This window comes from Salarias fasciatus, chromosome 23 (assembly GCF_902148845.1).
Source record: "Salarias fasciatus chromosome 23, fSalaFa1.1, whole genome shotgun sequence".
In the NCBI taxonomy this organism is placed as follows: domain Eukaryota; kingdom Metazoa; phylum Chordata; class Actinopteri; order Blenniiformes; family Blenniidae; genus Salarias; species Salarias fasciatus.
Genome location: NC_043766.1, coordinates 8,926,610 through 8,953,303, shown reverse-complemented (window position 1 = coordinate 8,953,303; position 26,694 = coordinate 8,926,610). Strand labels below are relative to the sequence as shown.

Below are 26,694 nucleotides of genomic sequence, written 5' to 3'. Positions count from 1 at the left end.
ATGTCTGTAGTATCTGGTAAAAAATTAAACTCGACCGATACAGATGATGGAGAAGTAAATTTACTTTGTTAAAGAAACACTTCTCAGAAGCTCACTATCCCAACATGTTCACCTTCTTCTGCAATATTGTCTTTATAAAGATTGAAATCTTATTTAATGGGAAAATGTCACTAAGATGCAGTTTTCCTGAATGAGAGCGCGGTGCATTCATGGTGTCAAGTTAGATGGGCTTGTTGAAAACAAAACATCTTTTCAGCTAATCTTAAAATTGGTGTAATGTGGCTCTATTTTCCAACACTTTTTTGTGATAGTTATATCATTATAATAATGCCTGAATAATTGTGTGATTGAATCTGAGCTACAGAATGATGTTCACACCCACCGAAATCTTTAACCTATGTGAAACATGCAGATTCACTATTAGCTAAAACCTGCCAATTACTGAAGTATTTATTCCTTCATGCTTGTCCCTTTAGCACCCGACTGGCTCTTCCATTGTCACATTATGCAGTGATCTTTCTTTCTTTCTTTTTTTTTTTTTTTTATCTTTGCATACAGGCTTGTCTGTGCCAGTGTGTTTGTGCGTTATTCATGATGTTTGTTGTTCACTTCTCGGCAGGCATCCCAGATGGCATCTCTAAAAGTCTTGATTGATGCTCAGTGTCTCTTAATTAAAAAGTTGCTTTCGTTAACGATGACGGCAGTGACAAGACACAGTGATACGCACACACACACACACACACACACACACACACACACACACACACACACACACACACACACACACACACACACACTGCGGCGTGAGGACACCCATAAGGGAGTGAGGCTAAAAAGCAAAAAATGACAACAACATCAACAGAGGGAGATCAGCATCTCCACTGAGGACAAAATAAAAAGAGAAGTTCTGTTTGTACCTTCTCCTCTTTTGCATGCTAAGTGGGAAACAAAGCCAAGGGCAAGAAGGAGCTCGGCAGAATGGACGCTTCTTTTCCTCCGTTTAGCATGAAATTTAAAAAAAAAAAAAAAAAAAAAAAAAAATTTGAAGGGGTTTTGAAGTAGTTAGAATTTTTTTTTTCTCTTCTACCCTCCAGACAGCTGCTTTGATATCGATCATGATGCCGTGCTCTGCAGTGTTTTTAGCCTAATTAGCAGCTCAGCCCTGAGATGTGCAGCAGTGGAGCAGCGGGGCTGCTGAAGACTTGTACTTGTATCTCAAAGTCATGCTTTGCTCAGAGATCTCAGCAGTGAGTCCTCCGTTGAGCTGGTGTAAGCTGCTCTGAGGGAAGACAGATACGGAAAAAGTGTTTGCTGTGAGACTGACAGGCTGACTATCTTCTGTGATTCTTTGTTTGAAATCAGAGCAAAAGAGATATGCTTTGGAAATGACTGTATCTATTTCATGCACTTCATTATTAGTTCAGAATTCAAATGATTTAATTTAGAATGTTTTATTTAAGGTGTGGGTTTCAGCTGATTCCTGCAGCACACGCTTTTCAGAGAGACTGAGTGTGACTCCTGTCAAAATGCCCCTCCAGTCAGTAACAGCCACTGATATCACATTATTTGTAATTCAGCAGTAAAGGTTCTGGTTTTACTAAGATCTGAAATCAAGAGCGGTCAATTGCATCATCATGCGAGTAAATTACACTTTTTTTTTTTCTCAATCCGCAGTATGTGGGGTGTTTAAATCTGAGTTTTGTGTGTCCTACTGCCTGCATTCGCAGCGGAAAGATTGGATCAATGCTTGAATGCCTCAAATACTTGAAAACGTGGCAAAATCTTGATGAACAAAAAGAAAATATCTATTACTGAAAAAAAGACCTCGCAAATACAGCTGGTAGCCGACCACCTGTGGAAATGCATATCAGCATTATAACAGCAGTCATCTCCAATAAAGATTGAGCTGTTTCGGGTTCCCCGTTAAATGTGTTAAGTATTAAAAAAAGTCAAAAAGCGTTGTAAATCGCTTTGTGTGTGATTACTTGTTCTATTGACAAATACTTCTTACAGCTGTCATTTTACTTGCACAAATCTGGGCATCGAAAAAACTTCCTTCTGAACTGATGTTATTGCTTAATTTGATAGTACCTTGTTTTCTTAATAGAACGACATCCACCTATAAGCATTATAAAGAAAATGGGCATTTTCTTTCCGTTGTCAGAATATTTGCACAAGGTGTGCGTCTGAAAAGCGGGTCCATATGAAAATGCACTAGTGGCAGCACTAGTTTTTTTTTTTTTTTGGTGAAAGTGAAGACAGGATCAATCACAAAATGACATTTGATGATCTTCTGTTTCTTCATAGCATCCAGTTAAGCTGTCGCATAGTAACAGTTTCTTCGACTTGGCTGTCACACAGTCCTGAACTCTCATTTTCTCAAAGCAGTGAGCTGTAATTGCACCTGAGCTATTCAAGGGAGCAAGAGTTGCCATAATTATTTTACATTACACCTGAATAACACCTCTGAATAATTAAAGAATGAAAAGTACATTTTCCCAGTTGTTTGTGTTGTACTTATGGGTGACTTTTTAGAATGTATATCTCCATATGTGTCAAATAATGGTGCAAAATGTCATTTTCATTTTCATTTGAGTTTTCTGAGCTCGAGGTTGGTTATCAAATGATTGTTCATCCAATGAAAGATGTTTGGATTTAGTTATTTCCCAGTGTACTTACTCATTAGATTGTTAATTGTAGAGTGTTCAATTATTACCCCAACACTGTTTTTACCACATTTTTCAAACGAATTCATCTTTTTGAACTTAAACTCTTTTTTTGGTTTGTTTGTTTTGGTGGATAGCATTGGACTTGCTTCTACTCCATATTGTCAGCACATGTTGCTTTCTGATTGTAGTATAAGTTAGTTTTTGAGGTTGTTTCAAAAGATTCAGTACAAAAGGCTTTACATAGATGAGAGGATGTAATCATAAATAAAAGCAAGTGATGAAAACATAAGACACCGATAACATGTAGGTTCTTTGTTCCCTGGTGACTCTGTACTTTTATGTGTACTGTTTGACCTAAAATAGATTCCATACTAACCTAACATGGTAAACAAAGTAAAGTGATACCCATGTTATATTTGTATCTACAAATTGTGTTTACTGTGGCGTACCATTCTTGACTATGCAAGGCTGCTTCAGATTAAACATGGCATGTATTTCACACAGAATAACACATTTGTTTAACAAAATTTCCCCCCTCCGTTTCCCCCCATAGACCATTGAGTTTGATGAGGGTGCTGGCGCTGTGCTCAGAATCCAGCCTCTTCGGACACCACGAGACGAAAACATCTACGAATGCGTGGCCGAGAACATCGAGGGGGAGGTTACCGTCAATGCCAAGCTGTCCATCATTCGGGGTGAGTAACTACAATGCCAGTTTTAAAGTGGATATCTTGTAGCTCAGTAGCATTTCTCTACGATAGAACGTTGCTTTTCTTTTTTTATGCTATATTTGCACGTGAGAACTGGCTACATGCAATCATACACAGACAATATTGTGAAGCTGACTTTTGTCTAAAAGTTGGCAAGAAATTAAAATGAGTGTGAATGATTTCCATCGATTAGACCTTGACTGCTACGGACTGTGATAAAGTGGTGATAGTATGATCCTTTTATGTGAATATGAGACAGAATAGCCTCTGAATGATATTGAGATGGTCAGGGGAAAGTGTTTGGCCTCTCCACCTGGATACATAAAAAAAACTAACAAAACAGAAATGGACATGCACGTGTGTGCACGTTACACACACACACACACACACACACACACACACACACACACACACACGGTGTCTTTTCCCTTCTCCTGTGTTTTCTCCTGCTGCCATCTGCCATGTTTCCAGGGCTGGATGAAGCTGAGCTATTGCTGGCTGGTTGGCAGCACACAGGCTAGGCTTCCCAGGCTGTCAGATCCACAAGCGATGGGTTGGGGAGTAGCTATGTGTGTGGTGAGGGTTTTGGACCAAAGATTGGAAGTTTGGCCTGTTCTCCTGGGCTAGATATTGTTAGAAACAACTCCTAGCAGTAGTTGGTTGGGAGCTACAGGAGTGTGTGTGTCTCAGTATAGAACTGTTGTGTTGATCCTATTTACTGCATAGTCAAGCGAGAGAGGAAACACTCAGCTATTTTGTTTTATTTTATTTAGGTTTTTTTTATATATATATAAGAATATGTAGACTACCATTTGCAAGAAAATGTGTACAGTCAAAAATTTAAAACAACTTTAAAAACAAAATTTAGGTTTTATTTCTTTTTTTTTTAACTTTTGAATCCTTTGAACACTCTGTATTCAAAATGCTTTATTTCCCACACAATTTTCAGTCATTATGCAAGTGAATTAAAGACAATTACTTCACACTGCACAGCATTAAATTTGAATTTCATATTGAACCTGCTGAAGCAGACAGCATATAGAGAAAATTTTAGTCTGGTCTGGATGTCATCATAACCTCATTTGTGTGTGTAGTTCTTACAAAATCATGCATAAAATTTGATGTCACAGCCACGCTTTGGGAATGATTTGTTTGTAAAGACATAGAGACCAAAACATGCAGACCAAAAAGAAGAAGCAAGAAAACAAGAATAACACAATTTAAACTACAATCCAGACATTGCGCAGTGAATGCACTTGTCAATCCAAATCCACTTCTGTTCACACGAGCAGGGAAAACATAATGCTAGACTGAAAACTTTAAGACAGGAAAAGCAAAAATCCCATTTTAATTATCTTTAATTACAAGGTTTTCCAAAGGGAAGAGGGAGGAGACGTGACGATTAAAAAGTGTGAGAAAGTGAGAGCCAATCATCCCTATCTTTAAGTCTAAATTTTACAAGTGTGAATGGAGAAACATGTCAAGTGAGGAATGAGGATGAATGTAAGGGAGAAAATGCAAGCAATAATGAAGTAGAGCAAAAAAAAAAAAAAAAAAAAAAGGTGGGGTGGGGGGGGATCAGCAAACAAACAGAGAGAAGTTGGCCACAGATAAAGGGAGACAACAGGAGGTCTTGCAAACGATTGGCAATGTAAAACAGGTGAGGAGGACAATAGCTGAACATGGGTTCTTGGAACAGGGGCAGAGGATTATGGGATATGGGACAAGGCACAAGGGACCCATTCGCAGTAAACAGAGGGGACGTGGTTTGGGATCTAGAGAGGTGGAAAATGGGTCGTTATGATGGGTGACTTGGCTGGAAAGCCATGGCTCACATTTGTGAGAGTGTACAGCTGCATGCACATAGGCGTCAAGACACCAACATCAAGGAGATAAAAAATGCACACTTTTTTAAATAAAAGAAAGGAAAAAAAAGAACCAATGGTGCATCAGTTTTTACAAGTATTAAAACACACTATGGACAATCCACATTGATGCACTGGTCCATGAACTTGAAAACATGTTGCATACTGGGTAACAGATATTTTAATACATACCAAAATACACACACTGACTAACAGTCTGTGTGTATAAAGATGTGCAGTCTAACTTTAAAACTGGAAACCTCATCTCAGCAGACTTTAAAATAAGTAAATGTGACAGTGACAGAAGCCACTTTTTTGCTGTCTTTGCCATGTTTGCAGTTGAGCATGAGTGTGTATGTACGTGGATGCTGGTGGCGATGGCAGGGTGCATTTAGCATTGCCTGTGACACCTCCTTGGCTGTTACTCCACTGCTGCAGCTGAATACCTAAGATGGGGGCCATCTGGCTCCACTAAGACTTGCACACAGTCCTCTGGGAGTCCTTGGAGAGGGACCGACAAGCGTATGAAGCACACTCTTGAGATGTGACACAACTTGCAGTTTGCATTTTTTTTTTTTTTTTTTTTGCTTTGTTTTATTTTTTATTTTTTTCCCCTGGTTTAAGGATTTGCCTTTTTCTTTTTTCTCAGGGAGGTGTTTCAGAGTGTCAAAAGGAAGGCAAAGTTGCCACTGGGATACTGTCAGCTCATGCTGTTGTGAGAAGATCATGGGGAGTTATCCTTCTTTGTATGCTTGTCTTTTCAGTTGACTGCAGTCTTTAGCCCTGTGATTACTGTTCCAAATGGATTCTCCCCTGAGGCATTCTGAAGAGTTAAAAAAAAAAATATGCGATTGATGAAATCTGGTCTGACGTCCAAAATGTTTGCGAGGAATTTGTTAACACGATGTGTCTTTTTCTGGGCTTGAAGTACTCTTGAAGAGATCATAACAAGGCAGAGGAGTTTTTGTGCCAAATATATGTGTGTTAACCTTTTACCATTACAGATAAGTACATCCCAATTGTATTTTTAGCCCTAAAACATTATGGGTGTGAAGAAGGAATGTCATAAGTGAAGTGTGTTAATGTAATTTTCACACACATGTATGCTTCACGCCCAATCCCTTCCTCACTCTACCCAGAAAATTCCAGTCCTCTTACTCGTTTTGTAGTGTCATGTTGAAATCCAGGCTTTCATCTTTAGAAAAAACAAAATGAAAAAAATTATAATAAATAAATAACTAAACTAATGCATGATTGTTACTTTTCTGTTTCACCTGGTAAGCCCACTTCTCTCACCTTTCCTTTCCCCCTTTTGAAAGATTGTTGCAAGATTGAAAACAGGTGAAAATTGGTATCACAATGTAATAGTTACAATTGTGTCTCTCAGAGTCAACATGGTATCAGCTGCATCCCAGGCCAGATTTTGCTCCCAGCTTTCAGTTTTTTGTTGTTGGCAAAGCAGATACGTACCATTTCCATTTGTATCAAGCGTTGTCAAACAATGTTATTTGTCAGTTACCATTGTTTCAAATGCTGTTTGTACACATGGTGTTTTGTTGTCTTTCTACATATTAATGGGGATATGAACAAGCTAGCATTGAGCAATTTGCAAAAATTTTCCAAACAGATGTGTCTAGCTCAGTTGCCAAGCGTTGTTGATAACAGGTGTGTCTATCTGTGTGCACACGGGGCGACTGCTTCACCGCTGCCTATTAGTTGCTTCACCTGAGCTGCATAATATACCTTGAAATCTTAGCTAAGCAGTAAGCTGCAAAGAAAAGGCTTACACCACTTGAAAGAGTCCACTTGAAGGTTGCCTTCACTTGCAGTCTCCTAAAGAATGAAGAGGTGGGACGAGCAAGAAAAACATATAGCCTTACTCCTTGGTTCTTGAACAGTTGAAACCTTAATTTACTCAAGCAATAAAAGGCCTGACCTGTATTTTTGCTTCAGTGTGACCTGAATAGCCTGTGTTGAAATCCAATAATTGGACTCATTGTTACAAATTCTCTCTCTCTACCTCTCTTTCTCTCTCTCTGATTGATCAAAAGCTGTGCGTTCACATGGGATTGTCATCTGGTCATCCGGAAAAGTTATTCTGAAAATAAAAGAATGCCTTGATGCCGATTATAAGGAGTCTTAACATTAAATGAAACAGTTTCTTTGTACATTAAAAAAAAAACAAAACAAAAACACCTCTTTGTATTTGTATTATCACATACACCTTACATGGACAACATGCACTGTTTTATTAACTTGGTGTAAAATAGATTTTGAACCACACCTATTTGCAGCTGCTGAATGCTAGTCAGGTTCAGAGGCGAACATACTAATACCCAGAGAGGAATGGGGCACAGTGAGCCTACTGTTTGATCAGGCCGGCTCCAAATTGGCCGCCGTCATAAAGCAGCGGGTGAATTTTAATGTGATTCTTTATCCTGATGCATACACTGTCAGTGCTCCAATCAAGCCCAGTGACTTCCAGATATCTTTTTATGTGAGAGTGGTTCAGACACTGTGAAATTGATGTGAGGTGCCGACAGAAAGGCACTGTGATTGGAGTGGGTCGCAATAAGAAGAGTGGACAACTGGCATGAACGATGAGAGACAGAGACCAATCAGCCTCTTGAGAGTGGTGGCTCCAGAACAGACCTTAAGATCCTCAATTACCTAATTTTACTTTTGCTTTTTGTGCTTCAATGAGCCTTTTCTGACTCTCTCATGTAATATGTCTACTATTATGTGATGTGTCCTGCACGCTTCTCACCTCTCTGCCACTACTTGTCCTTTTCATAGTATTTTAGTGTGCTGAAGAGCTTGTTGTCGTGGAGAATAGCAATTGAAGTGTGAATACATGTGATGTAAACTTTAGAATTTGTTTTCAAATGGATAACGTTAAAATACCCACACTCACACAGGATTAACTGGGAGATATTTAATGAATATTTGGTGGGACAGGGAGCATTGTTTAAAGCATAGTAGCATTTTATAAGACTTGACAAGATTTGTTCAAATAGAGATAAAAACAATTACGATACTGAAAGAAATGCTCACTATGCTGAAGGCGTGGATTGAAAAGGAGCTTTTATATCGGTGGCAAACAGAATTAAGCTTTGAAAGGAAGAGAATGACTGAAGCAAGTAGCTGATAGTATTTTCAGCTGTGTTTCTGTTTGTGTTGTGTGTGTGTTTGCAATCAAACCTATTTTTTTTTCTATAGTTTTACTGATGGTTTGATATGTATGATGCAATAAGATTTCAAAATTGTTTCAATTTTTACAAGTCTCATTTGAGCTACAGAGGGGAACACTAAGTCTCCGAATAGAGAGATGTTGAGAAAGGGGAAAAAAAGGACGGGAAAACATGTCCTCCTTGCTTTTAATTTCATCAGTATTCCCAATGTATCTAACAAGCAACAACACAAACACATATTTAGGTGTGCAAAATATTCCCTCTGGCTTTATTTTGTGGCCCCATGGGTGGTCGTATTCTTTCCTATAAATTTATAGTTGTTAATAGGAAGGGAAACAGACAAGTCTTCTTTCCTAAAACTTTTATTCTGCAGATGGTTGTTATTTGCGGTTGTATATTTACTTTTCTTTTCTTTCTTTCTTTTTTTTTTTTCTTTTTTGGAGCGGTTTGCTCGTGGTCAGTTTCTTCTCCGAGCGCTGTCTTTGTAGTGCAGATGTACTGCAGTGGTAGTGTTGAAGGGTTGAATGCTTATTTTATTGTGTTTATTTTCACGGAGGTGAGTCCAGGGCGTCGGCACAGGCACTATAAAAAATGTATATAACTACATAGTGAAACATGCGCAGGTGTGTGAGAGAAAGGGAAAGACCTTGTTTCTTGAAGTGTGCGCTAGTATGCATGGTCAATAATCTGTGTGTCGCTGTGTGTTTGGTTTATACTGTGTTTAAAATCGCTTTGTGTGTATGCATGTGTGTCTGTGTGCGGGTGTGTATACAGAAGGAAGATTAAGACAAAGAAGGAGAAAGAGGGAGAAAGAGAGCCAGCAGGCAGGCAGTGGCTGCCCGGTAATGAGACAGTGAAGAATAAGCTTGGCAGAATCAGCAACAGATCTGTCTGTTCTTCCTCTTCCTATTGCCTGCCTCTGAATTGACCTTTGGCCTTTTTTTCTGCTAGTCTCCAAAACCTATAGAGCGAACGAGAACGATAGAAGAGGAAAAAAGTGTTGCAAGACAACTTGCAGAAAAACAAAGTGGGAGACGAAGCAACACAACTCTATGTTTGATGCGAGGGGATATTGTCATACATGTCAAAGTATTATGGCTCCGAAGAATTCAGTGGGTGTGTCATGTGCTTGACAGTCAAGTGTACAGTGTGTGTGTGTGTGTGTGTGTGTGTGTGTGTGTGTGTGTGTGCGGGAACAATTACAAAACATTTAGTCCTTTAATGGTTTAACACCAATCCAAAACAGAAAGAAAGTGGTAACAACACAACACACTCTTGTGCAAAATTGAGTTTAAAGAAACAAGCAATGAGGTTAGACACTGACACACCTCATGCTGTATGCCAAAAAGTGAGGTGCTCTCTATGTTTTTACCAAGTGTCTTATATCTAGCTTGTCCCTGACAAGCAAGTCAATTCTTATTCCCAAGCATCATTTGCTGCCTCCACCCGTAAATAATACATTTTGTGCCGTTTAGATCTATATCAGTGAAGGCTACTGCTCAGAATTCTCTTTTTTTTTTTTGTTTTTTGTACGAGGTTTCTATGATCAGAAAGTAGGAAGGTAAATCATTATGCTTTTTTATGTGCACAATTTAGAGACACATTTTTGTCTTTTTTGTGGTTATTGCTTGGCACTTTTGTAGGTGGAGAAGGTACACAGCAAATCTCATGCTTTGTTTTGAAGTGAGGTTTATGAGTTGCTGCATCGTGCTCTGCCGGGTTTCTTTTGCTGTTATTGGTGCAGAGTCGAGAGCAGGCTTGGTACTAGCAAAGAAAAAAAAAAAATCAATAGGTGAACGTTGACCACGTGGTTGGCCTTCATGCCCCTCATATCTTATTGGAAGCTTAATAAGTTTTCTGTTGTTTCCTCAGTATTATTTTCTATGTTGTGACTCCAGGGTTTCCTCTCTTTTGAAGATATTGTCCTGCCTACCCTTCAACCCTCACACTGTCCTGCTTTATATTTCCAATTTGGCATTTTTATTCCTACAAAACCACAGCTGTCTTAAACCTATTTTCACTGGTGTTTCGGGGCTGCTTCACCTTTATTACAGTTTGTCGTCCATTTGAAAGGCATGGACAAAGAACAACACTCGGATTTGTTCTGCCTCTGTTCTGCCTTTGAAGATTCTGTCAGGACAAAACAATACAAGTTGTCTTCGTGAGCATATAAGATTTCACAGCCAAAGTTCACACATGAGGTATATGTTGGACCGTTGTCACATCCCTGTTGCCCAAAGACAGCAGCTTTAAAAATCCCACTGGGTGGTCTTACCACAAAGCATTTACTCCTTCATGCCGCTGTTGTGGAATTTTTGATGTAAAAGAAGCTTTTGTCATTTTCTTCCGAATTGGTGAAATGTTTCGAAGGAGTGACACCAAATACTTTGTTCTTCTGGACCTTTCTCAAAATTATCAGTTCAAGATCCAAGGAAGGGAAGAGCTTGTAGGAAAAGAGAAAGATACAAAAAAGAATAGTGATTTTGGAGCTATATCAATGGAAATTTTACATTTGCTGTCCATTCCTACTCAAGTAGACCTGTTTCTGTAAAAACTACACATCAGGGCACAGCCAATATAGGACACCACTGAAGAGTAAAAAAAAAAAAAAAAAAAGAATATTGGGTGGAAATTACAGATTCAGCACTGTTTTTGTCAAACAGGGAAGCAAAATAAAAGTGTCATTATTTAATAAATGTATAACTGTCAGCAGTTTGATCTCCAGTTTATAGATTCATTTTCAATTTAGGTTTTTCTTGGACTGGAATTTTTATTTTACATTTGTAGAAACCATTTAGGTCTGTGTTGTATAACTAACTAGTTTATAATGAATCAATTTTTGTTTAATTGCCTTGTTACTAGATTGGATAACACTCACATTTCCATATATTTGGTATTCAATCTGGACAGTTAGTTGATTACTGTCATTTAGAATATTCATGCATTCAAAAATTCAAATTAATGTGCACTTGGATGACCATTGTGGGATGATAGGTGATATAGGTTTTTTCAACTTCATTTATGCGTATTTATTTAGCAGTGATAAATTAATTTGTGGAATCCCAATAGCATTTATTTTTCTCACATCAGTGCAATATTTAAAAATTATCCAAGCTATCCCAGGACAGGAGTTGCTGCCCCACATTTTAGTTGGGAACAAGACTTGAGGAAAAGGAGTGAGCTCCTGTAGAGCTATGCGAACGACAACTTTCGGAATGACCCAGCTCATGCATAAAGACGAGGGAGGGGATATGGCCTGGACCACCAGCTTCATGCATTATACATCAGCCACCAGCCCAGGTGACTGAAGTCATACAACACAGAGGTCGCACTGCAGGGCCTGCATGACTGGCAGAGTTGATAAGACTTAAGTCCTGCAAGCCTCACAAGAGCTCCAGCTATGTCTCCTGTGGTAAAAGTTGGCCGGGAAGCTCAGCAGCATAATTGTTAGTATTTTCTCAATGATAGGCGAGCGTACCTCTGATAAGTCTGAGTTGAGGAAAATGAAGATGCTCCTCAATATGTGGAACTGGCAAGGTAGGCAAAAAAAAAAAAAAAAAAATACATAAGAAACACAAACATTCAGATCTTGTTTAACTTGCAACTTTGCTGTGAGAATATCACAATTCTTTGTGAGATGCACTTGATGCAGTAACACAAAGGCAGCAGGAATATGAAAGAAATGGCTGTCAGAGAGCGAACCCGGTTTGACGATGCTGTCCAGAACTTCTTCATGATTACAAAGCTTTCGTTTTGGAGCGCAGCCCAGATCCTATTGGCTTTAAAAGCAGCTATTTATATGAGAAGAACATGGTGCTCCCTGGTTTTTAAAGGTTAACACCACTTCCAACCGTGAGTTGCTCTAACCTCTTTCTTCCCCAATTGCAAGCAAATGCTTAGACTTACATTTTGTAGCACACACTTCCATTCATATAAACCGAGTTTCTTTAGAGGGCCACACAAGGTGGACTATTAGAACTCTAAGAAACTTTACTTTGTCCTTTGTGCAGTGTTTTCCCTTTACTCAACTTTTCCTCACTATTGTTTTGGGTGAATGCAGCTCTCTAATAGGGAGTGTTGGTGAATCTGTGGCTGCAGTCTTCAGATCCACTCGTTACACAGTTTATCAGCGCGCCACCCACACCCCCTTAAACTTGTCATCATTCAAGTCACTTATTTATCCAACTCTTCAGCTGCTCTCACCCTGTTGATATCACAAATCCTCTGTGACCCTTATTTCCACACTTGTTTTCTTTCTTTCTTTCTTTCTGTCTTTTTTTCTCTTTTTTTTTTTTTTTTTTTTTTTTTTTTTTTTTTTTACACATTGAGCAATTATCAGATGCTTACCTAACTGGTCTTCATTTCGAGCCACTACATATTTATAATTGTTGTTATGCTCACCAAAGCTGTCTGAAAAATCCCTCATTAGTGGCTTGATTGCTTCAAGCTAATTGCAGGCTGAGATAATAACTACACGTCAGCCCCACCTATCCACCCTTCTGTAAAACGTGACAAGTAACAAGTGCATTAAACCTGCAACACTCTAATTCCTGTGAAAAGCCGTGGTTTAGAAATCCAAGCCACACGAAATGCATGATCCTTTTAAAAAAAAAAAACAAAAAAACATTGAAGAACATTGTTCCGATTATCTCTGTACTACATCTTTAAAAAATTATTATATCTCTTATGTAACCAAAGATTTTCATAACATTAATATAATGATTGAATGGGGTGGCTTGCATTACATTATCTACAACTCTCCCACACAGTCGCACGGCAAAACAGAAAATACATCATGTGGCAATCTGATGTCCAGGTTTACGGTGCGTACTGCTCTTCCACACACACAGCTCTGTCTTTCCAAACACATGTACACATACACACACATACACACACTCTCAGAGCCACCCACCACTAAACCAGACCTGACTGGTTGACGTTTCACTATGGAGAGGCACTTCCTTTAATGGCCCCAGCCTCATCTCCTGTCTCCCCTGGAGTTCGCCTGTCTTACCCCAGACACCTCAGGAGCCTGACAAGAGAGAAAGAGGGAAGAATCCTTGTGTGAGGGGGTTGTTCGATAAACTGCCACTGGCTGTGGCAGATAAACAGTTTTTTCCCCCCTATTTTTTTTTCTTTCAGTCTATGCTTTTCTTTCTCAGGCAGGATTTCATTGTAGCTGTCCGAGGCAATTACTCCATTCTCATGTTTGTGCTGTGTCTATCACTACGACTCAGCACATCAGGGAAATGGGACCTCTACAGGCCAGTCTTTATCATTTGAACTTAAATGTTTGGGGACAGAAATACGTCAGCATGCATTGTTCCACCCTGACAGGGAGAAAATCAATTGTTACAGTTTAAACAAGTAAAGCTTTGAAATTAGAATAATGTTGATCATCTTTGTCTTCCAACATTTGGTGCCACTTTTCTGATCCGTGAATTTTAACGAAAGTCATATATGGTTCCTTATGTATTAGTAAATCTCTTCAGAGAAATTGGCAACAGGACAAGTTGAAATAAAAGGACTAAAAAGGGATTAAGCTCAGGCTTTGTCTGCTTTAACTGAACAAGCACAGAAAGCACACATAACTGCTCACACTTAGTATTGCTTATGATTTGTTAATAAGCTAAGTCTATAATGCATAAGTGCATCTATTATGTACTCAATGCTTCAGGAAATATTCAACTACAGCAGTAGTGTGTCAGCTTTTTTTTCTTATTTTTCCACAGCCAAAACCTGTGTGAGTGTATTACTGGCTCCTGCTTTCTGAAGAAAGGCAATGGATCACTTTTGTTACGTGGTTACTTTACTTCTTTCGGGCTAGATAATATGCCCCCATGCTACACATTATGATATGCTCTAGCCTGAGGGCAAAACATTTCTCTGGCCCAGTGCAGCTATACTTTTTTTTTTTCTCTTTAATTGTGTGTTTTTCCCATTTTTTTAGTCACCTTTTTCTTCCTCGTTTCTTTTGGCTCTAATATTTGACAAACTGTGGTCATAGCAGCTACCTGTGGTGGTTGCTGCCAGTCGCTCCCCCTCTTGGCTGCTATCACTGTCTGTCCTTGGCATATAAGCTGTGTTCTTGCTGTTTAGCTCAGTGGTGTTGATAGCTTTATGAGATGTGGCCTAATATGGCTGTGTTCACAATTGGGGGTGGTGTGGAACGTGTTTGCAAGCCACCACATTCAGAACTGTCAGAACAGGCGGTCTGTACTAAACCAAATCTCTCCTAACTCTTAACAAACTGATATTTTAACTGGATTTTCATTCAGTCACTTGATAGTTACAGGTATAGCTTCAAGTGAACATGCAGTTAGTATACAATGCTGTCTTACATGTAAATAAATAAGACCAAGAACAAGCTAAAATAATTCATAACATATGATGAAGTCCATCCACACTATAGCACACAGTCACCCACTAAAATGCTGGCAGGAAGAAAAAAAAACAGTAGATGGTTTACTTGGGGTCTTTCTATCAAACAAACTAATCTCTCAGTGCAGGGAACAATTCTACTAACTTCTAGCTTACTTTAGAGGTTTGGGACTTTTTCATTTTCTGTTGTTTGCTCATCCTTTATCACTCTTTTCATCTACCTCTCCTGTATTTTCTCATCTGCTCTGTTACTCCTGGGTTGCATTTTTGGAGATTTGGATGTAAATGTTGCCCTTGGTGACTAGATGTGCAAGGTGTGGAGAATACCAATAGGACATCAGGCGTTTTTCTGGGAACAGAACAGGGGGTAGAGGTTGAGTGCTGGCTGTGTAATAACCATTATTCAGCTGAGATGGCTATCCAGAGAGGGCTATCGGTGCTGGGGCCAGAGACACTGTGATTAGATTTCCCCTGTGATGCTATTCTTCTTTGTCCCCAGATCTTTGTGTGCCACTGTTCCCCTGTCTTCCTTTGTGTATTACCCGGGCAATTCAACAGGAATCTTACTCGTCATAACATTCAGGGAATACCACAATATGATGCATTGTACCAGGATAAAATACAAAATTTTCTTCCTTTTCACTTGAGGTGTTTGGAAGATATGTATTTGTATATTTTTACCCCAGAATTCAAACTGTCGACATAAAGGAAGTGGATAGGTGAAAAAGATCACAGTAGCATCTGGGTTTAGAAGATTTTTTTTTTTTAACTAATAACTAGTGAATATTGGTTGTTCATGCCCGACATCAAGTGCTGGAGAGAGAGAAACAAAAACAATAAATTAAAAAAACAACAAACAGACAAATAACAAGAAGACCGAAGAGATTGAATCTGCTTGAATGCATTGTAACACAAATAGTAGATTGTTTTTTTTATGATGTGATCATTTGGTATTGGGCAGCAAAGAGAGAATCAATGCTTTGTTTTGAAAGTTTAAATTTAAACTTTCTGCGTTGAGTTTTGTTCTGAAAAAATGCCTCACTTCTGCTTATTTTCTATGCTTAACACCATCAGGGTTTTTTCGTGCATCGTTAAACTCTCGTTATGGCGTTTACACACCATGCTGCCAGTCGGCAGGAATATTGTGTTGCTTAAAACCAGTCCTGGGTGCAAAACGGTTTGAGGACTGCTGCTATAGGCAAATAGTAAATGATACAGAATCGCCTATAGTTTTTTGTCGTCTGCTCTGTGTATTTATTGTAACATTTTCCCTTTAATGGCTTCTTTTGTATTTGCAAGAAAAAAATGACCATTGTCTTTCTTTAGCACTTCCATTATGTGCTTTCTTTGTTAACTTCAGCTCTTATATCTCTCTTTTTTTTTCTTTCTGTCTCACTCCTCATTCACGGTGCTTCTTCTCTGCCCATTTCTTTGTTGTTCTTCTGTGGTAATAGTGCACTGGCCTGCTTAAGCCCTGTTCCTCGATGCAGAGGCGCTGGATAATCAGTTAACCTGATTATGCTGCTGATGAAATTAAATCATTGCCCTAAGTGAAAATAATAATATGAGTAATAGGTGCAGGGTATGGTGGCACGCCCCATGGCATTTGCTGCAATCTCAGTCACTCTCAATCTTGTTTTTCCTGTACCATTCTCTGTTCTGATAAAAGACACCTGATGTTTTAGAATAAGTGACTCAGTAGTATTATCCATAAAGAGTATGACATCCTGATCAAATGCTGAGTGCATACAGAGGTTGGTGCACGGCATCCTAAGATTAAACCTTGTGTGTGATACAATACAAATAAGGAAGTTATCGACATGAATAGCTTATAGACTTTAAGGTTAGTGTGCATGGCAGAATTCAGCCTAAAAAAATGTCACTTAGCATTTATTGAGCATGCATTTCTTGCTGGTTTCCACTTTTGTTAAAGGAGAAAGGTATTAACTGACTCAAGTCATTGAACACGAAAAAGAAAGAAAGCACGCACACTTTATTAATCCCCTTGGAGAAGTTCCTTATCTGCATTTAACCAATCCCATTTAATTTTTAACTTTAACTATAAATATTTGGAGAACTGGACAGCCACAGTATGGCACCCAGGGAGCTGATGGGGGTCAATGGTCTGGCTCAGGAACCCGCAGTGGGGACATGTCAGCAGTGGGATTTAAATCTGCAAACTTCCAATCTCAAGTCCACTTCTCTAACCTTTAGACACATATCACTGCCCATGTTTGTTCCTGCTGTTGGCCTGTCAGGCCTTCTTATAAGTAGCCTATACCGTATATTCCCTTTGCCCTAGGAATGGTGAAAGTACTCAACAAAATGGCCAAATTCATTCACAGAGTCCTTGTGTGCAGCCATATAAGTGCATGGTACAGCTACTAGAGGTGATTCGTTAGGAGTGAATTACCAAAAATAGGATTAGCCAGAAGAGTTAGATGAGTGAAACGGACAGTCCTGTTAAGAGAGTACAGTAGCATGATGGAAAGCAGAGCATAACAGCAGGCATGACTCGACAGATTAACAGCCGGGCAGTGGCTAAGCTAACTGGAGGCTGATTAAAGGCTTTGCACCTGTCGCTTGTGTAATGATATTAAATGGTGGGACAAAATTAAACACAATTAGGGATAATGATGGCACTCAAACCAACTCAAAAAAGCAAAAAGACAGGAAGAAAAAAACATGAAAAAGCTTTGCGAGGTCATGCAGAGCACGCAAAAAGCTCACATCTGTAGTGTTGCTGACCCTGCTATAGTGAGGGGTATAGGGTAGAAATGTACTCTTTGCCGTTGACGTAATCCTCAGTTGATGTTCCTGTTAACAAATGTGACAAGTTATGATCTCACTACTCTACTGCCCTAGCCTATATCTTTTTTTAATGTGCCTGTATCGTACATCCACTTTTTCTTTCAAGATGAACACAATTTAATTCATGTTTGGTGGAGAGTCTCATGTTTTTTACAAGCTTTTATCCTTAGTGTTTCAGCATTATATGTTGCATTATGGAGGTACAATAAGCCAGGTTGACCAGGTGCCAGTCATCACTGTGGGCCACCATCTTTACAGGCACTGACCAATTCCTGAATCAATGGGATGCATCAAATAGTGTCTGGTTTGACTTTGATAACAAGATACACCAACTGTGAAGACAAAGTGCATGCTGGGAAGATTAAGATTTAGGTTCTCCCACCTCACCTGTTGAAACCCATGTAACAGCAGAATAATGACAGCTCTATTTCCCTTTGTTGCTCGCATGAACCAGTTCAAAGTTCAAATCTACTGGGTGACCTCGGTAGTGGCTTCTGAGAACAAATACCCATATTGTAAAACAATTTATTTTATCACAAATACTTAATATTTGTTATACAAGTACAAATATCTATAGGGCTTGATGTAAATCATCAGCAGACGGATTGTGTGTGTGTGTTAGTGTGTGTGTTAGTGTGTGTGTGTGTGTGTGTGTGTGTGTGTGTGTGTGTGTGTGTGTGTGTGTGTGTGTGTGTGTGTGTGTGTGTGTGAGACTCTCACCAGCAGGTGTTTGATAGGATTGTGGAGTGATGGCTGTTGGCCGAGGTAACAAAACTTGCAAAATAAACAGCCACATTGTCATTGACCAATGGTGCACGTGCTTTGATCCTATTTGGGAAGTGAAGATCTGTCATCACAGGGTGTGTACATCAGAGAAATGCAATTGCTCGACATTATGCTGCACCGGTCCTTTGGGAATAGAAGGATACGATCAGCTCGTGTCATTGGTTGCCTTCTCCTCTTCACAGTCAGGTTGGCTAGCCCTAACACAACACTCCCTCAATGAGTGATCTATTTATTTTTGCATGGTTGCTTTTATCGACAGAGCCTGTAAGCTTCAGGGGGAAGATGCTATCAGGTTTTATTCCCTTGGAAGCAAGTAACCAGCATACATGTCATTTACTGAGGAAAGGCTGCTGGTGCTCTATCAGGTCAGAGCAGCTGTAACGAAAAAATAATCTCTCCAAGAATCCACCATTCCCGCATCTTGTTTACTGCTGTTTTAGTACGTTTGTTTGTTCACCCACATTTTCTGCTTGCTCTTGCTCCTTCATGCAGATTCACTCTCTTACCTGCCTAATGCAATTAGTCTCATACTCAGTAGCTTCATTGATGTTTTCTGGGTAGGCTTACATCTACTGTTACCATACCTTGGTTTCACGCCAGCATGGTGTGGTATACAGATAGTGCTCTGAAACTTTAAATGCATCAGATATAACACTGAGGGAGAAAAATAGACCTTCCAATGGAGAAATCCTTCTCCAACAGACAGATGTAGCCAGAGGGCTCTTATGGAGTCTTATACATAGATCATTGATGACACACAGAACTGGGAGTTTGTAAGAACATATTGCACCGTCTTGTCCTTAAGTTTCTAAAGTGAACTGTAGGTTTGCCATTGCTTTGCTGAGCTTCAGGGAACTTGGTATAAAGAGATTATACAGGGATGATGGTTAATAATTGATGGTGAGGATACAGCACAAAACCTAAAACAGTGTAAATGCCTGTACTTTTTTGAAACTAGCATTGAAATATTCATTGTGCACAGCTGATGTCAGCCTTAGAGGTAACCTGTCTCAACTAAGTTTTTTTTCTCTCTGTCTTCTTTTTCATCCTTGTGTCTTTTATTGTACACCATTCAATTTTAAAATCTGTGTGTGCATGAAACTGCCACCACCCATAGCCACATATTTCTAGTGTATAGTGTGCACAGCAAAAGATGCAATTCCATTTTTGTTTCTTCTTGATTAAAAAAAAAAAATCAGGATTATTAATTATGCCAGCTGCAATAATCAATAAACTTTCATTATCTTGAAATGCCTGCTGCCTTTTTTTTAACCATCCATTTAATTTGAAATGCTTAACCAATATGACTTGAAATGACATTGGCCGAGATAAGACAATTATACAAATGATTATCACTTTAATACATCATATTTCCTGCATAAAGTGAAAATAAGAATATTGATTTTACCCAAATATATTAACATAAAGCTGGACAGATTCACTCTGCTTATTGAGCCCGCAACTACTCAATAGAGATTTTATTGAATTTGCTGTTGCAATTTCACTTAATTTAATGCTCACGGGGTGTCGATGAGTCCACTATCATGTCTCCAAAATGGGGATGAGGTCATTGGCATACCAAATGAAAAGTGGCCTCTGCTTTGCCACTGGCCAGCATCTAAGCCAGTCAGTCGTCCTCCAATTGTAGTGTGGCCGAGGGCTCTTGATGCACATTACAGCTCAGGGTGCTTCCTCCTCAGCTCTCATCATCTGAAAATCAGTCACCACTCTGGCTCCAGTCGGGGTATAGGTCAAGCAATTTGACCCATGGGACTAATTTCCCCAAGAGAGTAGCGAGTCTGCCCAAGGAGGACAATGACCACAGAATGCAGTACACTGTCATCTTTTGAAAGTGAAGTAATGGCTCAATCATGCATGATTATTAGCTGCAAGGACATTGCTCTGTTTTGATTCTAACTAAATGTGTCCTGGCTTGTGTAAAACTTTTCATAGTTAAAATGAAATTTTACAAAATATCAAATGTGCTCATAATAATGCTCATCAACTGACAATATGTTCAATCTATTTGGATAGGTTCCTCAATAGTTTCTGTTATACTTCACCTATTACTGCTATTTTGTGCACTATCTTTGCTTTGGAAGTTATGAAAATGTCTAACAAATGACACATAAAACCATTTTTTACTGCTGTAGCGCAAATTTTCTCAGAGCTGATTTGGTGGCAACAAAATACTGAAAGTAGAAGCAGTTGGGGGGGTAGGGCTGGGTGGTGAAACAATGCAGATATATATCACAAAATATATTTTCCTCGATAGACATATAAAACATGGTTGATAGACTTTCCAATAGATTGTTTTTGTCCGTCTGTTGACAGACAAAACAAATAGCCAGTGACAATTGGAGTTGCTCTGCGCTGAACAAATCATGTGGCTGGGTGGAGCAAATCTCAGTATCATTGGCCACCCAACAGTGGAAAATATACCAAAACGCTGTCTTCAATCGAATAATGCTGTGGACATGCGATTTGTGCTGACAACCATGCCTGTCTCAGAAAGAATCACCTTTCCTTTTCAAGGAATACACTCACACTCTTTTGCTGTTCTTTTCACAGAGGACCAACTCCCACCAGGCTTCCCAAACATTGACATGGGCCCTCAACTCAAAGTGGTGGAGCGTACTCGAACAGCCACTATGCTCTGTGCCGCCAGTGGCAACCCTGACCCAGAAATCACCTGGTACAAAGACTTCTTGCCCATTGACCCCAGTGCAAGTAATGGGCGAATCAAACAGCTACGCTCAGGTAAGGAAACTGCTCAAGCTTTTATGATACTGTCTATTCACTCCCACTAACCTGAAAGACATTTCGATTTTCCAGGATCTTTTTCACGATAATTAACTCATCCGTTTTTGTATTCTGCAGTGGCCAGTCATTGCTCTATGCCAATTTAATCTAATTAATGTGACTTTCTTATTGAACAGTTATATTCTTCGAAAACGTAATTATTTAATTATTAAATATATGTTCCTGCACCACTCACGATAGCAACAGGTTACTTTCATTCTCTGTTGAAAAAAAAAGTAATTTGCATGAAATTTTAATTTGGTAAATATGGTGCTGCACAGATTAATGAATTGAACCTTACTAATTGAAAGTAGATTCAGTTTTTGTATTAATTTTTTTGTTATTGGTTGGGGTGTATTTTAACTGTAATGAAGGCATTTATGAAATGAGCAAGTGCTGACTATAAATTAACATTTACCAGAGTAAAGAAAGTATTGAAAGTAAGGATTAAAGCCAAGCTCCAGTCAATCTGCCCTCACCATGTTAAAAGAGTCATCGTACGTATTCTGAAAACTATTTTGTAGGAACTCATGTTGAGGAGAGTAATACTAAAGAGGTCAAATGATTCGCAGCATCCCACAAGTGTGTCATAGCACACAATGAGAGCAAGGTCCACATTCTACTGACACATGTGAGTGGTGGATATGTTGTCTTGTTCCCATTGATTAAAACCCCACTGAGAGGCCCAGTAAAGCAAAGTCTAATTATATAGCTAATTAAGTGCAGGCCCTGGAGTGGCTCTGGGCAATAAGGGGTAGATATTTTAGGTCGATGATTTGTCACCATTTGAAAAAAATCCAATGACTCCTATTTGATTTGTTGCTGCAAACGTAAATCAGGGTAGACACCACTAAATAAAGAGTCTGTTGTCATTGAGTTCCTGCCCTACTTGTGGCCCTCAAGAGCTGTATACTCAAAAGAATCAATTTGTCATTGCACTATTTATGTCTTACTAAATACATCAAATTCTGCAGCTCCATAAAATGCTCTAAATTTTTGGATTCATGTTTTAACTTTGTAATGAATAGCATCCTTGACTTCTTGATTTTTTTCTCAATCTAAATGTGTGACAGTTTGCACACTGGAAAAATGTTGTAGTTTTCGCAGTGGCCAATGGAACCATGTCGTCTCACTTTGGATGATTAAAGTCACTGCTTCATTTTCAGGTTTGAGGATAACCACCCTTAGGGTCTGATTGACTACAATCCTAAAAATGCATACTACATTGCATGCTCACACAAATAGATTGTGCTTTCAGTTTGCATCTGTTTATTTGGTGAGCAAAAAAGAATTATACCATGAACTAAATCATATACGGTATTCAAATGAGGTTTTGCAATAATTAGATGTTAAAGAAGCTGTGAGAGCAAATAAATCTGAACATAGCATGGGGGGAAAAAAAAGAAAAGAAATTGCACCGACTTGGCATTGCGTATTCCTGTAGGCAAGCACATGATCAATAGATAGTGTGTGTGTCAATTTTTGCAATCAGTGAGTCCCACTAGAAGATCACACTTAAGGCATGTGTGCACAAAACCAAGTTTATTTGCAGCATCTAGTTTGCTCCCATTTTTACTAAGCCGCTCTTCTGGTTCACTGTATTGTACGAAGCAAAAATCTTGCACACAACGCAGGCCTTTTGCCCCTAAAGTGAATAATATGGTTTTCTTAGAAATCAGCTGTGAGTATTTAACTTTATTATTTTTAATAAATTTAGAGGGGCGCTTTCTTTGTTGAAATAAGAGTTGCACAGTTGTTGTCGTTAAATTTTGTTAGGATTGTTTTGCAGTGACATTGTTGCCGCATCACTTCACTTATTTTTAGAACAGTCTCACTAAAACAGCAGAAATCGTGTGAATTATGCAGAACCTTAACAAAGTGTTATTGCCTCAAAACGAGGTGTCTACACCCTTGACATTTGCTCTATGCTTTCACACAGTGGAGCTACATATCAATAAATATTTCATCGTAGTACAGCAGCACCTATTAATGATACTGAAATCAATTTGCAGTGTCAAAAGAAATATGTTTCAATTACATCTGTGTGGATGTCTGATATCCAGCTGTGGTGTGATGTTGCAGGATCTAATTGTATTATTAAATGATAATCAAACACACTGAATATATTCAAGATTTTAACACCAGTATTTCAGTATTTTGAAACTTTGGTGTTTGTTTCTCAGGTATGTTTATCAGCTGGGAGGCTTTTCTTCTCCACCAGGACTTTTCTCAGTTAGGTTTAGGGTAAAATCAAGTTGATGTACTTAATGGTGAAAAGAAGAACTTTACTTTCCTGTATGTTGTCTAACCTCATTTGTCTTTACTTGTCATAAACAGTCTGTGTGTTTCTTTTGAACTGAAATGAACTGCTGTTCAGTTCTCTCTCTCTCTCTCTCTCTCTCTCTCTCTCTCTCTCTCTCTCTCTCTCTCTCTCTCTCTCTCAATGTTTTTGTCTGTATTTGTGTCTGAAACTCAGATGTGCTGAAGTCCACATCACAGAGTCTTCAAACAAACTTGTTTTATGTATTTATTTGGCCTTGACCAGTATAATGAGTTCAGACTGAGAAAGAAAAGAGCAATGAGCTATTAAACTAATCTAAACAAAAAAAAATTAAAACCAATCTGGAACATCTTATGATTGAGAAAGATGGGTTTATTACAACCTCATAAAAAAAATCCCTAAATCACAATTATAAACTGTAAATAAAGCCAAGATTAAGCCACAAGATATATTTGAGACAAAAAGAGAAACCAAAAATATAAATATTTTATGATATATTACAATGCTAGGATTATTAAAACTGTGAGGTGGAACATCGAACTCAACTTAGCTGCAGCTCCTTTGATCTTAGGGCATCAGTCACATTTAACCTCAACCTAAAATGAGCTATGTTGTTCTTCCCCCTTTTTCCATTTACTTCTTGCTTTGTCATTTTCAGAAACCTTTGGTAAGTGTCTTGCAAAGCTCAGCAAGCCGACCCACTGTCCTTGAACCAGATGGCATCTCTAAACTTCTTTCCAAAATGCATGACATCCCAGCTTTTCCCTCAGCCGCCCCTTCTTCCCCCACTTGTTTCTTGTGTTGTTTTGTTTGTTTTTGTCTGTTACGTTTTTATTCCTCAACCTTTCATTTACGTTTTTTTTTTATTATTATTATTATTATTATTATTATTATTATTTATCCCATTTCTACACTGGAACTCAGTATGAGCTGGGGTAGTATCCTTGTCCACCTTGCTTTTATTTATAAGGGAGGAACTTTGGATTTCATGCTATTTTTACAGATGTGTAATTCATATTAATTTTTATAGGATGCTTTCTTAAACATTGTGATGTTTTTTAAGCAGTATTTAAATATATGGTTTAGCGGTATCACATTATTTATGAACCGTAGTCGATTGATGCTATATATATATATATATATATATATATATATATATATATATATATATATATATATATATATATATATATAGTCTACAGGCTTTGAGCAAATAATTGGACTCAGTTTGACTCCATGATAGTTATTCATTATTCATGTGCAGTCATAGCCTGGAGTTTTTTTTTTTTTTTTTTTTTTTTTTGCCTTTTCATATAAACATATAGGAACCTTTTTTCTCCTCCAATGCTTTTTTTCTTCATACCTTTTTTTTTTTTTTTTAACACATGTAAATGTTCAAACCTCAGTTTTCACATTGCTTCATGCTGTCCAGAAATACCCTGGAAAGTGTGCTGAGCTAAAAGAATTCAGATCTCTTTCTGTGTGAAGGCTGCTGCAGGGCTGCTGTATGCCTGAATCTTTCAATCACACAGTTCGGCTGGGTCAACCCTCCAGTCTTCACTAAATATTTTTTCAGCAGATCATTTTCTTCCTTTGCCAGATTGGCCTTCTCTGCCACAATGTACAAACGTCTTGCTGAGGCTTTATTGACCATGCAAGAGGGCGAGGGCTCAACGTATAGTTACCTGACGTCATGCTTGGTTCTTTTCCTGACTTCTTGAACTGCTTGCAAAAATATACTCAGTCATGTTAAGCTGTGTGTTTTATGCTAACATTTCAAGCTTTATGTGTACGTAGGAGGGCAGGAAAGGAAATTACTTCCCCTTGTTTCAACACCAGGCCTCTCGAAGGTAATGCTAGGTTTGGGCATTTTTTTCTTTGGACATTTTGTTGGAAACCTATAAAGCAGGAAGAAGATAAAAAAATGAAAAAAAGGCCTGCAGTGACCATGTCTGCCGAGCTATCACTGCCACATCTGCTCAGTACTTTCAGTAGCCATTTTTCAAGCAGTCAAAATTAGTCAAAATATTGTCTTTTGTATCTTTCTGTTTTTATCTATTTAAATAAGCAGTTAAATTCACAAAATAAATAAATAAATAATGCTGATGATATTTTGTTATTCCTACCTGTTTGCTCCTTAGCATTAGATACACCCTCAGGGAATAGCTCAGAAGTTGGTGGGTCTTTTGTGATAAGAGGTTTAAAGTAGAAACAGACAAAGAATGGGACAAAAAAAATTGGAATTGGGTCCTCAAGTAGTAGCTGATCATCACTAATCATCATCCAAAAACCCTTGTGCCCGAATTCAGTGCTCTTCAGGAGTGACATTTATTCTGTGATTTTGAATTGTTGAAGCTGATTTGGGTTATTCACACACCATATAAATTACTGCATAACAACGTTTCAGGACATGTTTGCTATTCTGTGCAGAATAGCTGACTTGCTGGCAGACTGATTCCTTATGTTTCAGACCATGCTGTTCTGGCAGGGCAGTGATATTTGCATCGGGCTCCCCTAAGGAGCTCACGCAGAGGTGTGTTGGGAGCCTGACATTTCTCCCCGAGTTCCCGTGGCTCCAGACCTGAGGCCCTTGCTGACCTTGTCATGCAGAACAGATTACCATGGGCCACAATGACAGTAAAGGGACGGGGAAGAGTATCCATAGAGATCAAGGCTTTTCTTACTTTTTTTTTTTTTTATTCTTGGGCTTAAAGTCATGAGCTGATGTTAGATGGCTCCTCACACAAATACATTCATGCAAATATGAATCAAGCTGAGTTCAGATGTACTTAATCTGAAGGAAAGTATTCAGATTTGTCGGCATCAAAGCTACTCTGAAAGACAGTGATGAGGACCTCTGCAGATGTGGTAGAAACAGACAGGTTTGCCTGAGACCTGCTGTGACACTGTAAGGGTCCCAGATGGGTGTTTGTGGTGAAGAGAAGGTCAGCCAGATGCCCCCTGGAGGTGGTCAGACTTTGACACTCAGCCAATCACACAGCCCTATTCACCTCACACGCAGATGGGCTACATCTCGGTCCAGATTGCATCTGCCCAGACTATAGCCCTCAATAATATTTTAATACATTCAGAGGGCTGTTTAACAAAACAGCTGGGTTGTTCTGGGCAAAAGGAAAAAAAAAATGTCCATTTGATAATGTGATTCGGACAGCAGCATGTTGAGATATATTTAGGTCA

General features: G+C 38.8%; 1 protein-coding gene across 1 annotated transcript in view; it reads left to right on the top strand.

The window, feature by feature from the left end:
- Positions 1 to 26,694, top strand: part of ptprsa (protein tyrosine phosphatase receptor type Sa) — a 225,866-nt gene that overhangs the window by 112,957 nt on the left and 86,215 nt on the right. Inside the window, exons 5-6 of the mRNA XM_030082488.1 lie at positions 3,223 to 3,364; positions 20,985 to 21,173. Of these exons, the coding sequence (XP_029938348.1) occupies positions 3,223 to 3,364; positions 20,985 to 21,173 (331 nt within the window). The remainder of the gene's footprint in view (positions 1 to 3,222; positions 3,365 to 20,984; positions 21,174 to 26,694) is intronic.